We start from the raw sequence: 15,216 nt of genomic DNA, 5'->3' as shown, positions 1-15,216 counted from the left end.
CAGTGGTCAGCGGCCGTTCTCTAGTCCCTTCCTGTTCCCCTCGGAGGGGAGGGGAGGGGTGAGGATTAGCATGTACGTCATAGGGCTAAGTTCCACCCTCTGACAAACCGCACCCTATTTGGAATAAAAGTAGACATAAGCGTCTCCCTCTATTAACCACGCCTCACCCCAGCCCCTGCAATTTCAATGCGAAGTGCGAGTTTTTCATTACTTGTGCCTGTGATAGTGGCCACAAACATTATCTTACGAGGCGTTCATCGAGTAGGAAATAAAATTCATGATATTTTCCTCGTTGGCAGGTGAGGGTGTTGCGTAAAGAGGAAATAAGTTGTCAGAAATTACCTCTCGTACTGTCAAGGCTTGCGTAAGCTATCACCTTACGTTGGGATTTGGAAAGAGGTGGTTGTGAACTGGTGCTTTCGAAAACGAAAGTTTGACAGCGATCGACCGCCCACTTAAAAGAGAGAAGCATTCCTAGGAGACCTTATAATAAAAACAAGAGAAAAAACACTATTCATATACTAAAGTTTTAATGAAAATAAAAATATTAAAAAGATCCTAAAACACTAATTCACAAGTTCTCGCCATTATTCACTTTCTAAAATTAGCGCACATACGCTTGGCTAGCGTTTAAGCGGCAGTCATCAGTGAAATCCCCTTGTGGAATTTTGTGGAAAGGTGCCCCAGAGCCTCTCACACGTATGTACCGACCTTAAAATGTCAACGGAAAGCAATGTTCTAATCCAAGTAATAGTAATCTAATGTTCCTCATTCTTTTCTGAGAGCTTCTCGGTTAGGAGTTTGAGAAAGCAGTTACAATCGGCTTCATCCCGCCGTTGGTTCTAAAAACTAGAGGAGTGAAAAATCCAGTTTCAATGTCTAGCACCCTTTGTTGGTACTTCCGCTTTTTCTCCTCCTCCTGCTCCTTAAAGATTGTGGATGTCGCTTTTCCCTGGTTACACTTGGAGCTAACATGCGTTACTCTGACATCGAAAAATGCCGTGACTCCTCGAGACCAAAAGCCCCTTGCCTCCGGACTGGTCACCGCACTTCTGAGGTTGAATCGCTCATTATCCAGAGGTTATAGTTGTGGTTCTACTTCAACGCTGGTCCAAACCTTATCAAGAATTGAGGTAAGTAGGTTGCAAACGTCATCGTTTCCCTGCGCCACAAACCCTCCCTTTTTGCAAGACAGGGCATGGCTGACGGCATACTTCTCACCACAAACACACTTGCTTGGTATATCGGATAGGTGCACATTATACCTTAAACGCAGAGAGTCTCTGAATTCTTGTTTATTCAGCACCAAGCCTTGATCAACAAGGGGTACTGCGGTAGGCCACGAGCTCGCACCCTTGTCTCTCGATTGGTTGACTGACCGCAGCAGATCCGAGGGAAGAGTGGAATTAACACTTTCCATTCTCGATTTCACCGACGCAGTTTTCAAAGCTTGATGTTGTCTTTTTGACTCCTCTGTGGAATTCTCGCCTGCAACCTTGAACGTGCCCTGTGCGGTAATAGAATCTATGTGCGATGCTGTTATTGTCGTGGAAGCAGCATAAACCATAAGTCAGGTACACCTAGCCCTCATTGAGCGGGTTTCAAAGTAACAAGCTGACGCAGTTCACTAGGGAGGGGCTCCGTTTGACCGAATAGTGTTGGGAGAAGTAAGTCGTCGATGGCCTCTTGAATAGGGTCAACGTAATGTTCAAACTACTCTATTGTGCGCATGAAATAGGTAAACATGGATTTGTAAGCCTTCGTGATGAGTCAGATGGGAATAGTGTACATTCTTGATACAGAGCTGAATGATTCTATTCAGTTTCTTATAGAATAAACGGAAAAAGGAGCAAGAGGGGCCGGCGCTGGCGTCAACTGCCGGGTGGCTTCGATGAAAAAAAAAAATACTTATTTAATAAGTGCTTTCAAATAGCAACAATGCTGCACTTGCACTTCCGTCATAAATCGATATCAAAAAAAGTCGTTATCGATTGGTAAAATCACTTGATCGATATCGATTTTTATCGATTGACTGACTTCTATACTCAGCTCCAGGATTTCACGGGTTCGCCAAAAAAAAAGAAAAAAAAAAAAAAACTGGGCCCTAGTAAGATTCGATTGCGTGATGCGTGACCACACGGAGCCCGGAAAAAGATAAACATGGCGGGCCTTCGTAATATTTTTTACCTTGTTCTTACAGCTTTCTCTACTCTCGTTTTAATCATCATCGTACGGACTGTGATGTTTTCTAACCAACCGATAGCTGGTGTTCCTTGTAAGCCAAGCGATTTAGATTTTATTCCTGCAGACGATGCTGTCAAAAAGAGATTTCAAACCGCTATCACTTTCGAGACCGTTTCTTACGACGTTGGAATCTACAGCCGTGAAGAACTTTACAAATTTCTTCAGTTCATTCTTAAAGGTGAGCAAGTAACATCTGAAAAAGTTTCCTTGTATGCTGTGTCAAAGCTGTTGTACTGATAGTTGGTAGTGATAAGCCAAGATTTGCAAGATTCAAAGTGTATATATATTTCACGGGTGCGGTTTTGCAGGTTGCGGAAGAAAAACACGGTTTAGCAGAAATTCACATCGTCGCGGGTCATGCGTTTTTACCGTTGGAGTTTAAAGAGGTTTCGATTCCAGAGGCCAGCCTCTACTTTCTCGCTATTTTTTGGGGTCAGGTCGTAGCTCTTTCACGGTCTGATATGAATGGCTCGATACCTTTTGAGAGAACAATAAAACAAACAGCAGAAACAATACCCGTAGCCCTAAAACGATAACAGCTGCTTCACTATGACGACAGATGGAATTAAAAGATTGTGAGAACTGCACTCTTCTGCTCTTTTGTAAGGATCGTGACAAAAAAAACAAAAAAAAAAATCGGTAGTGGAGAAAATATAGGTACAATTGGAAGGGGAAGGATGTGGAAAACTGCTACAGTTAAGCTGCTCTCACAGATGCCATAACCATAATCTTTATCTTCAGAATTTTCAGATGTGTTTAGCCATCCTCTAGTGGAGCATAGAGTCATTGCAAACTACAGTTTGCTTGTGTCTGTAAAAGGAAGTAATACGTTCCTAAAGCCTTATCTCATTGCTAGTCACTTAGATGTAGTGCCAGCTACCAATGAATCGTGGGAAGTACCCCCTTTCGAAGGGCATATCCAGGATGGGTACTTCTGGGGTAGAGGAACATTGGATGTCAAAAATGGTGTCATGGTATGTGCATTTACTACAAAGACATTCATTTGCTATCTCAAAGCAAGATGAATGAAATAATGAGGTTGATGGATAATTCTTGCATAATGTAAAATTCTGGTTATAAGTCCCCTGCCCCCTGCCCTTTCTATATGCATACAAAATTGATTCCAGTTATTGCAATTATGAGAAAGCTTCTGGCTGTTCATAGATTTGTGTAGCATCTTGATCTATTAGTACTTGTTTTTGTTTCTTATTTAACAGCCAATTATTTGGGACACTGCATGGATGCTGTTATGTTGTCAAATGTCGGTTGACAGATCTGAAGTGGGGAAATAATAGAGTGTGGAAAGAAATAAATCTGAGTGCTTGCTGAAACTAATTGAAGTCATTGCATTTGATCATCTTGGATCTTTATTCAGGGTTCTCTGGAAGCTCTTCAGTTTCTTCTCAAGCAGGGTCACCAACCACAACGTAGTTTTTTCTTAGCTTTTGGACATGATGAAGAAGTAAGTGTGTGGTATTATTAGGAAATTCTTTGAATGATACCACATGATTGTCAGTTGGAGTCACATAGAATAGTGTCAAAAGGTCCTTCTTTGAACCTGGTACTCTTGATCAGGCTAGGCTCTTCAGTTTCTTCTCAATCAGGGTCACCAACCACAACAAGTATTTTAATTAGAGCAGTGCTCTTTCGAGTGTCGTAAAACCAAAACCAAAGTTATCACTCAAGCCAATCACATAGGACACAGACAATCAAATGAACCAATCAAAACTGAAAATTAATGACATGTCGTTGATGCAAAGTGCAGGAAAACAAGTGCAAGTGAGTCACAACTGGTTTTAGCTTTACTTCTAACTGGATGAAAACGTGGCGCAAGTTTTTTAAGCCAGTTATGTAGCGTAGTCAACGCAAAACCAACTACCTTTTGACACTCAAATGAAAACCGCTCTTGCCTAATAAAATCCCCCTGAATGGGATGCTAGTCTATTGCAGAGCTATCTGGGTACAGCATTTGATAATCACTGGTACTGACCAAGGTATATATTAACTGGGTTAAGTTCAGAGAGGCCATGAGTAAAGTGTCGTACGTGTAAGTACCCAAGAATGCAATGGACAGAATGAACGGTCAGGGCTCGAACCTGGACCACTTGATCTGGAATCCAGGAAAATAACCAATTTAGGCCACCTCCTTCCCTTGCAACATGATTAAGGAATTCAAATTAAATTTCCATTTTAAATGATATCTTTTTTCATCAATGCTTTGGGAGGAACAGGTAACTAGGTATGATTGTAATCACTCATTCTGATTGATTGATTGATACTTTTCCAAAAGGTCCAAGGGATTGATGGAGCTCTGCAAATCGCAACTTATTTAAAATCCCAAGGGGTGCAGTTGGAATTTTTAATTGACGAGGGAACCGTGATTGTTAAGGATGCTGTTCCAGGAATGAGGATACCATTTGCTTTGTGAGTAAAATAAGTGGTACTTAAATATACAGTTGCCTCCCCCGCGGATATAGTCTCCCCCCCCCCCCCCCACCCCATTCCAAAGAAAAAGGAAAAAAACCAGTGCAGGGAAGGTGCAATGGCAAGTGCTCTTGCCTGCTACCGATGTGGCCTGTGTTCAATTCTAACCCAGTTCTGTATATGGGTTGAGTTTGTTGTTAGTTCTCGCCTTACTCCAAGGGTTTTTCCCCGGGTTGTCCGGTTTTCCTCCCTCCCCCAAAACCATCATCTCCAAATTCTAATTTGACCAGGTTAGAAGACCCACATGAAAACCAGCTAAAAGGCTGTAGTTGCTTGTTCTCTAAATATTGTAATTTACATTTGTTATTTTTTATTTATAGTTATTATAAAAAGAGGCATTGGCCAGGAATTGTGTGGTTAGCTCTCTCAGCTTAGGCGCACTCGGCTATTCCTTTGCACTTTATTCAAAATCAACTCTCGAAAATTCATGTACACGGCAATTAGCTGTGCCAACTGGTGTGTGGAAAGGTAAAAGTACAACTCATGTAAAAAAAGTTCTGACCAAGGGAAATCTCTATCCTTCTCCTCTCTGCATGAATTGCAGACCTATGCTACAGTTTGTTGTCAGTTTAATGAGGTAATTTGTAGCTTGAGAGGTAAATATGCATATGAGCCAAGTGGCGCATCAGGCTGGAGCTTATCCTGGTTTCTGTAGCATGAAGCAACTAGGAGTATTTCTACTCCCCCTAGATGGGATGCTAGTCCATTGCAGTGTTACCCCCCGGCATTTAATTTGCCAGTACCCATTTAAACAACTGGGTGGAGGGAGGTATTGTTAGAGTAAAGTGCGTTGCCCAGGAACGCAGCACGATGGCCCTTGCTAGGGCTTGAACCTGGAACACTCGATCTGGAGACAAGTACACCGACCATGAGGCCACTGTGATGTGCCTTCCTTGAGAGTTAGAGAGATGATATTTTAATGTTTGACACAGTGTGTTGTCATATTTACAGAATTGGTGTGGCTGAGAAAGGTTACATGATGGCGGAACTTAGTGTGCAGACTTCAGCTGGACATTCATCAATGCCGCCAAGAGAAAGTAGCATTGGAATTCTGTCAAGTGCTGTCACTAAGTGAGTATAAGAAAGGGTGTTTTTGCTGTTAAAAGAAGATTTAAAAGATAAAGTTAGATATAACATGGCTCATTCCCTTTAAGAATGCTGACTGCAACAACTTCAATCCGAATTTCCCTCTCCTTCAACTTACTTTCAATTACAAGGCAAAGGAGAGAGAGAGCCTGGGTTCAAGGTTGTGATAGTAACTGAAAACCTCTGTGCTAAAACATTCCTCATTTTCTTTCTTTTTTTGTTTTTGTTTCGTCTTTTCGTTTTCATTGTTTTATTTATTCGGGTATTCTCATTCCTTCTTTCCATTGTTCTTTCATTTCCTGGTTCATTATTTCATGCTGTAACATTTCTCTGTCCATCTTTCTGTCCGTTTATCTGTCTGTGTGTCCTTCTGTCCGTCCGCCTGTTGTTCAGTTTGTGTAACTCAATCCTTCATGTTTTGACACTTTTGTACATTTAGTTATTGTCGTAATTCCTTCATGACGTTTCCTTCTGTCATTTGTTCCTGTTTGAATGTTTTTATTTTAATTAATTCCGTGATTGAACTGTATGTACAGCATTCTCTTCATTTGCTTGTCTCTTCTCTATTGACATTGTTTACTTTTCTGTGCATTCAATTGATTAAAATAGATTAGAGGCCTGTCCGATGCCTGTTGTGTTCGATTCCTCAGGCCCAGTGAGGGAAATGTTTGAGAGTTTTGCTCCTCAGGTAATAATCAGAACTGCAATTATCACCAGTTGCTGATATTGCTTTCCACAATGAGTACCAGCTAAACAATATTGCTGATACTAAGAGACAAGGCAGAAAAACGCTCGGAGCATGCATAATTATGCACATTTTATTATAATAATATTATGAACATAATTATGCACGAAAGAGTAAATTATATAATTATGCGTACGTGCGTAAAATTATACAAATCTTATTAATAATCATTGTAATAAGATGTGCATAATTATTTCTGCCGCACTGAACTTAGCTGAAGCCATTTCAAGAAGAGTTTCTTTGAAAAGCAAAATACCGTTAAAGCTTTACCACAGTTTGTTTCATTGGTCTTCTCTGATGATTGTCATGTCACTCACAAAATAAGTTAGGCTTCCAAAGTAGAAAAAAGTGAAATAAATCTTACGGCATGCATGCTAGCTATTTTGACGATTTCCCAAAACGTACCACAAGAACCAGCGCGGAAAGTCGCAGTTGAATTGATGAATAATGCAAACATGTACCCTGTTAAATCAATAGTTCTTATACTTCCTAGGTACCTGTTTATCTCAGGATTATCGTGGCAAATTTATGGCTCTTCAGCCCACTTTTTGTCAGGTATAATGTTATTTGTTGTTTGTTTATTTATTTAGACCAATTGCGAAAACACGTGTTTTTCCCGCGTCGGCGGTTGGCGCCGGTTGCATGTTTTTACATCGACTTCTGATTGTGTTTTTTTTGGTTTATTTGTGCGTCTTGTGATTGGTTAAATGCGACCAGTTTAATTGTAGTTGAAAAGGAGTCTTAAAGGACTGATCTTTCTTTTTGGGTAACTTCGTCAATATTGCAGCTGGTCAACAGATCGAATACCATTAATTGAGGAAAAGAAAATAACAAATTGTACTCACCTGATAAACGCTCAGTTTAGTGCAACTAAACTATGCCTCTTTGTTGTTGTTTTCTGTTAGAATCCTCGAGATGAAACCTGCAACAAATGCTTTCCTTCGCACTACAACCGCTGTCACTCAATTCAACGCGGGCGTTAAGGTTTGTACTACAAATACTACATCAAACACGAGAAACCGAGTCGTACCACATTTACAAACACCTAGAAGAGAGCTGAAAATACGGCGGGTAACGTAGTATGTTTGCCAACTTCGAGGTGTTTGGAAATGTGGCCAAACGCTGTCTTGAGTGTTTGATATTACCTTATAAATCAAAACTGCAACTGAGGAGAGAACGGAGAAATAAAATCATAATATTTGATGCTACTTAAGATCAGATTTCCAAACACCGTCACGGTCATGATTTCCTATGATTCACCTTAATGAGTTATTAGCGAGTTCGAGAAGCCTTTGGCTGCTGTCAAAATTAAGTCTTCCAAACAGGTCTCTTAGTAGCGTCAAGTCAGTATCACTTCCTTCTTCCTTTTGTCGTGTTTGTTTTATTTTAGTTTTTTAGTTTTTCACTTCAAGATCTTTCTTTTTTACATCACCAAACAGGCTAACGTAATCCCTTCCTCTGCAAGAGTGACAGTAAATCATCGGGTACATCCAAGTAATACCCTTGAAGAGGTGAGGAGAACCATCTGCTTTGGAGCTAAATAACGTCCATGTTCAATCTTTGTTATACCACCCAGCATATTCCGATTCCTTTAATCCAATCAAAATATCGTGACTCTTTTTCAGGCCTGGACCCCCCCCCCCCCCCGGGGGGGCGGGTGAACTTTGAAAAGGTCGCGAGTGCTCGTCGGAAAATGTCAATTAAACCCCTAAGGGAGATGTGGGTGTGGCACGAGCTTTATTTGAACCCTTAAAGATACCACTTAAAACGGCATAGACTGGATTACCAGCCGCTGTTCGGGAAAGGTATCTGGGCTAGTAGACGGGACTCCAGAGACCGACGGAAATCGAACCTAAAAACGGAAATACTAAGCGTTTCTTTAATTATTATTTTTGTTCGAGTGCACCCTAAAAGATATTTTGATAGCTAAAAATACTGGCGTTTCGTCATCAACACCCTAAATGAGACTAGAATCCTTGATCTATACCCCTAAGCGAGACGACTAGCCTTTTTAAATGGGAGCTGACTGCCCCTGGGGGGCCTGGACTGCCTCAATAACAGCTCTAGCTGCCTCTCTAAGAGAGGTTTCCACCCACGAGAAACAGACATCATGCGAAATAAGATCAGGAACAGCCAACCATGCCTGCCTTACATTGGTATCCGCTGTGAGAGAGTTAATATTTTTTTTCATAATCTTCTACTAGGCTCTACTTTTTGATTTATTGGATTTTCAATTTGGCTGCCTAAAACAACAATTTATTGTAGCGATCTATCTTAGCTTCTTTCTCAGCTGATAACAGTCTGTGTTTCAAATGAAAACATAAATGATCCTTGCAGTTATATACACAACTCAAGCAGCTGTGAAATTAGAGCCTGGAGAAAATTCAGGCTTGGACGGGATTCCAGTTGTTTTTGTTTATTTATTTTTGACTTCTGCTGTAGGTTCTTGAGCATGACCGACGATGTATTAACGATGATCGGGTCAAAATTCGTGTGATGAATTCAGCCGAACCCTCGCCCGTATCTAGCTGGGATAAACGGTCGTTTGGTTTCCAGGTATGTACTTGTCGGGACGTTTTTTTCCGTATTTAAGTTTCTGTCATTCTGAAAAGAAAAGTTGTAGAAATACAGGTTACGAAAATCTGATGCCAGATAACTTCCTACAGATTATATTCTTGAAAAGTTTTCAATCCAAATTTTGAGTTTTTGTCGTCAAATTCATCATCAATTGCTTTGAGATTTCTACCCAAACACGCTGTTTTCCCCGTTATGTCTGCATCCTTACGTCTGCATCCTCAGCGAGAGAAATATCTGCTCTGTTTTATATCCATCTTTCTGGTGTAGTATTATGATACAGTCCTCAGTTAGAATTAAGGACTTGAAGCCCTATTGGTCGTTTTGTCATGTTAGCCATAGGCCCCGTCTACAGTGCGCCGGGGGAATTTGAAAATGGAAGTTTTACTCTGAAAACGCATCAGATGTTTTTCGTTCCCGCTACGCCGGAGGAATTTAAAACCAGAACAATCACCGGTCATTTTGGATTTGTGTTTCAGGAAAATCCGGTCAGGGAAATCACGTGATTATCGTGTCGCCATTGTTTTCGAAAAGCTCCGTTTTCAAAATGTTTTCCGTCCACACTAAAACGGAAAGCCGGCGTTTTCAAATTCCTCCGGTTTAAAGAGCGTTTTCGAAAATCCGTTTTCGTGACGGATTAGTGTGGACGGTAGAAATTGAAATAAAGAAATAGTAGAAATAAAGCTGCGTTTTCAAATTTCCCCGGGCCGGTGTAGTGTAGATGCTGCCATAGACACAAGTTTGTATTAATCTGTATTAATCTGATTTTTTCAGGTAATTTCTCAAAGTGTGCGGCAGGTATTTCCTGAAGTGGGTGTTTCTCCAGGTGAGTGACTCACGAATTGAAACGCACAGACGACAAACAATTTTAGTCACTCGGCCTTGAACGCACATCCTCGTTGAATTAGCCAGTAACAGTCTCGATCCCTGAGGGAAGAACATCTTGTGGTCGACGGCAAAAAGAATCTCGACCTCTAGCCGCATCCGATTTAAAACAAGTCTGCGGATCATGATCGTCCGTATGTTCTGTGTAGACTTTTTTTCAATACGATTAAGTAGTATATCAAACACGAAAGATCGTGTTTGACCACATTTCCAAACACCGAGAAGAGAGTTGAAAATACGACGCCTAGCGGATTATTTTTGAAAAAGTTCCAGATGTTTGGAAATGTGGTCAAACACTGTCTTGAGTGTTTGATATATCTTCCCAGTCATGACTAAAACTTAGGAGAAAACGGAGAAATAAATTCGTGAAAATATATGCTAATTAAAGTCACATATTCAAACACCGTCACATTCATGATTTCCTTTTGTACATAGTCCTGATATTGTAACTCGTTTTAGGTGTTCCCAATTAGCAGCAATGCAAAATCTCGTTGACACGTAAATAAAGTTATCATCATTATTATTGTCGTTAGTAGTATTATTATTATTATTATTATTATTATTATTATTATTGTTTAAACTTGATGAATTATTTTAAATGAGTCTGAGAAGTTTAAGGCACAGCCTAAAGAAAATATTGGCCTCGCTGCCAACCGTTCTTTCACCGCTGTCACTAGCCTGTTCATACTGTGACCTCTACTGTAGTCAGTCCAGATCTAGCTAACCTCTGACCAGGCGTTCTCTTTTCTCTCTCTCTTTCTCTGCTACCCTGAGAAAAGAACGCCTGATCGCTGGGTTAAGCTTGAGGCCTTGCTACGCTACGTACATGTAACATGCCGTGCGAGACGATTAGAACTAACTATGATATTAAACTAATGTACTCGTTTTTCAGGGCTTATGATCGCCAACACAGATACAAAACACTATCTGGACCTAACAGATGCTGTGTACAGATTCATGCCGTCAGTTCTCACACCCGAGGACACAAAACGAATCCACGGCTTCAACGAACGACTGGGAGTGAAGAATTATGAAAAGACCATCAACTACTTTTATCACTTGATGCGAAATGCTGATGCTGCGATTATAGAAACAGAAAAGCCACATAGTGAATTGTGAGGGGAAGCTGGAAGCCGAACGATGTTTGCATAAGATTTTGAAATTTTCGAATGGCACAAGTCATCGGTGGTCATTCCAAGTCTTGTGAAAACTGGAAGATAACATGCGACTGTTGAGTTCTTTTTTAAAAAAGCTTCAAATTTCATAAAGGCAGATCTTAAACTAATGGCAGACAATGAAAGCCTTTCCGAGAAAAAAAAAAAACAGCAGCAACAACAACAACAACAACAACAACAACAACAACAAACCGAAACCAAAAAACAAAAAAAAAACCTCACACACTGTTGCTAGAAGTACTACAGTACTGCAAGTACTTCAAACGTTTCTCCAAAACCCGTTTGACTTCGTCGGAAAAGCGGCAAAGAAAGATGCCTTGGACTGATCGATGGTCACGTGATTACAGTGCCACAACGGACACGGACCAGTGTGTTGCTTGAGGAGATAAGTAAATAGGAAAACAACTGAACGAATAGAAAAAAAAAAAAAATCGTTCTCAAAACTTGCAGCCTGAATTCAAAATCACGTGAACTTTTAACAAAGAAAATTGCTCTATACATGTCATTTAGAATTTGCAGTGAAAGGTCTTATAACTTTTGAAGACATCTATTGATAACTCTTTTGATGTATATAAAGTCAAGCAGGAAGGGTGGAGTAATTATAGCGGATTCTAATGCTGCGTATTTAATAGCATGGCAGTTTTGCAATGCGTGCAAAGGGCTACTAACTAAAAATCCGTTGCCACAAATTACATGCCTATTTACACCAAATAAACGGTTCTCAACCCGACCTTTCCTTGTGTTGTGTGACATGCAGTGTGGTGTTCTACAAGTGATGGATTTTTTTGGTGTTATCTTCTGTCTTCTTTCTCCTAAACTTTCACTATAATTATTCTCGGTTTTGTGGATTTGGCCAATTTTTGGTTCGGTTTTTCGGTTTTCGTTCTTAGAAATTGCGGTTTTTCGGTTTTCTCCAATTTACTCGTTGGCTTTTGTCATTGACAATGGCGGTTTTGCGGAATTTTCTGTCCAATGCTCTTTACAGTTTTTCTGGTTTTGCCAAGGAAGTTACACCCTGCAGTCACGCGCTAAAACTGTTATTCCAAGGAAGATTTTCTTTTAGAGAAATGCATGATAAGCCTGGTCTCTTTAGCAGCCGTTATTTGGGTCGTAACGGCTGCCAAGCAGACTATGAAAAGCTAAAGATAACATTAAACCAAAAGACTATTTCTCAAATACCACGCAGCTGGGATAATATCTTGGTGACTTTGACCTTAGAGTGTGGACCATCGAGTTTCGATTGAGAGTTCTCTCTCTCCCCATTTCGTGACGGGAAAATAACATTGCGCTCACTCGCTTCTGTGGAGCCGATTTACAGAAAAATAAGCAAATTTTTACACTACGTTGAGTTCTGCACTAACGAGGGAATACGCAGAAAGAACTTCGGAAAGTAAAACAAGTTTAGAAAGAGCGATTCTTAAGCTTACCAAAGCTCAGTAAGTAAGAACTTTTATTTCGGTGTTGGACGATTTTATCAGTCTTGCTTTTTCGGTGTCTAGTACGCCCCTGCGCCCCCCTCTATCTACGATTCTGTTAAAATACCATGCCACATGTGTGGCAAAATGGTTGATTTAGATTATCATTAAGTGACCAAGGTTCTAGACTCGATTACTAGCCGCCGTTTGTGGAAGCCTGTGCTCCTTCCCCAAACTCGAAGATAGGAGTCGAGTGAGTGGTGGAAGTCAAGCCAACTAGGTTCAAGCACTTGCCAACATCATCTGTTGTGTGTAAGTAGTGCTGCCAGACACTTCTTTCAAGGCGATCCGTTTGGGAAGCTGAAAAAATTTGAACGACTACCCTCCCGGGCAGGGTATCGTCTTTCAACCGTTTTGGTCATAAATAGGGTATCGATTTGGGCCGTTTTGGTTATAACTAGGGTATGGTTTTTGCACTCTGGTCTTGAATCTGGTATGTTTCTTAGAAGCTACTTTTTCATCATTATCAACAAGACTGTCAACAAAAGCCCTTCATAACTTACGTTGAGGCTAACTGTGTCAGCTGCAATGGTCAAAAATAGGCTATCAAATTTTTGTGCAGGTCATAAATAGGGTAGCGAAAAATGCAGATTTTGGTTATTGCTAGGGTAAGGGTTTAGAAGTGGGCTGCACACCCCCACCCAACTTTTCTGAAAGTACCCCACCCCCCTCCCCCCTCCCCCCACCAGGATTACCCTGTGACCCGATAGACTAGCATCCCACCGACGAGGGACAGGCAATACTCCTTAAGAGCAGCTTCGCCTAAATATCAACTAGACTTGGAAATAGCGAAAAAATCGAATTTCTTCAAACTCGCCCAGAATGAAGCCCTACGGGCACTAGTTACAAAAATATCGTTTTAAGTTCGATAAATCAAAAATTATTTTTTTCCGCAATTTTTTCGTTTCGATGCCCCAAATCGGCCAAAATCCATCGAAAATGAGCGGCATATTCAGAGGCTCGTAAACTCAAAAGTAAAAATCTTCATTACAAACTGATTGCACGTCGTATTTGTACTTCCTTTCTTGTCTATTTAGAGCTAAATAGATCGTAATTTGATGAGAACTTAAATATTTGACGAATTTTCTAAATTAACGACCCAAGACAGCTTTACAAGAGGTCTACATTTAGCCTATTTTCAAATGCTAAAAAGGCGTTCTGGTACACGGCTTTTCCCAAAACGACTAGTTTGGTGTGAAAGAGCATTCTTTCTTCTTCAAATTAGTGAAATAAAATTTTTGGGTAAATAAAATCGCGAGCGCTGAGATAGCGAACTAAATGCAACACTTCTTCCTGAAAACGTGACCTTTGACCCGAGCGTAACGAAACCGATTACTGCAAGAAAACCCGGAAGAAAAGCAAATGCTTCGTTATTTTGAAACAATTTCTAGTGATATCTCTCCGAAACCATGATTGCAAGAAACTGTTTCCAGATATGAAATCTTACAGGGTCAAAAAAGGAGCTAAAGGGCGCATTTTGACACAATAACTTTGTTTGCTGAGAATTGAAGTCAATGACCGTTAACAAATTCCAGTGAAATTTGTAAACTTGAAGTATGTTAGCCGATACTTACCTGAATATTTATATTGATAGAAGAGTCGTCTTCTTGGATTAACCTTCAAAAGAAGCAGGATCCAGATTTGAAAACCTCTAAAAGAAGAAATGTTTAATGTTCCGTGACCTGCCCGCTGCTATAAATTAGCTTAAATTCCATGCACATGCCGACCGCATGTTTGTCGTAAAACCAACTGAACTCCACTGACAATTTCCATGGGCAACCCCAAAATAAACAATCCCCAAAAATGTAAAGTGAAATTGGCTGTCTTCATGAACAGTTAGAAGCTAGAGTCAAGTTCCATTACCTTAAAAGTGCTTGAATTTATTTGTTTGCGTCGACTTTGTCCACTACTCTCACGTTCGAATGCCGCGAATCGGTCACGCCAAAACAGTGCAGACCGTGCAGACTGCAGACAACACCGCGGTCAAACGTCGGCATGCGCAAATTGGTACATTTTTTGGCAGCCGCGCGCCAATTTCTCGCGCAAAAATTTAAAGGAAAACATGGGAAACAACCGGTGTCACGCAAAATTTACGAAAAAAAAATTGAAAAGTTCATAGAAATCTGTAAAAGGAAAAGAAAGCAGGTAAAAGGAAAACTTAAGACTTTTCAGACACAAAGTTTATTAAGTTACCGGTATTCTGTTGATTTACCATTTTGTTTTGAGCTTTACCAAAAAAGTTTGTAAGTCTTAAAACCCGTGTCATGCTACGAGCCGACGGCGTAGTATATTTTTATTTGTTTTTATTAATCACACGATGCGTGACGCCGGAAACGGACGACAAACGATGTGTAAAAGAAGGAAAAATGGGAGAAGAAAAAGACAATTGCAGTGATTCAGCTTCGCTCAGACGAGCTGGAAAAATTTTGGCAAGGACTGAGGGATTCCATCCGGATCCTTGATTTGTCTGAAGCACAGGAACGAGATGAATCGAAACGACAAACGAAGTTCATGTCCATCGTCATGGGGGCATAGCTGGCCAAAATAG

General features: G+C 40.5%; 1 protein-coding gene and 1 pseudogene across 1 annotated transcript; one reads left to right on the top strand and one right to left on the bottom strand.

Moving 5' to 3' along the window:
- Nucleotides 1-513: 513 nt before the first annotated feature.
- On the bottom strand, nt 514-1,962 carry LOC149101133 (uncharacterized; annotated as a pseudogene).
- Nucleotides 1,512-11,923, top strand: LOC110060485 (N-fatty-acyl-amino acid synthase/hydrolase PM20D1.2-like). The gene is made up of 12 exons (XM_089276472.1): nt 1,512-2,422; nt 2,986-3,218; nt 3,620-3,706; nt 4,535-4,668; nt 5,680-5,799; nt 6,424-6,502; nt 7,053-7,114; nt 7,465-7,543; nt 7,999-8,070; nt 9,002-9,115; nt 9,908-9,959; nt 10,911-11,923. Exons 1-12 carry the CDS (start codon nt 2,161-2,163, stop codon nt 11,135-11,137), a joined length of 1,521 nt encoding a protein of 506 aa, XP_089132598.1. The 5' UTR covers nt 1,512-2,160; the 3' UTR covers nt 11,138-11,923.
- Nucleotides 11,924-15,216: the final 3,293 nt, after the last annotated feature.

This window comes from Orbicella faveolata, unplaced genomic scaffold, assembly GCF_042242905.1.
Source record: "Orbicella faveolata isolate gen_17 unplaced genomic scaffold, um_ofav_v1 contig_4, whole genome shotgun sequence".
NCBI lineage: Eukaryota > Metazoa > Cnidaria > Anthozoa > Scleractinia > Merulinidae > Orbicella > Orbicella faveolata.
The sequence above is the reverse complement of the archived record's forward strand: the minus strand, read 5'-3'. Positions and strand labels throughout refer to the sequence as shown.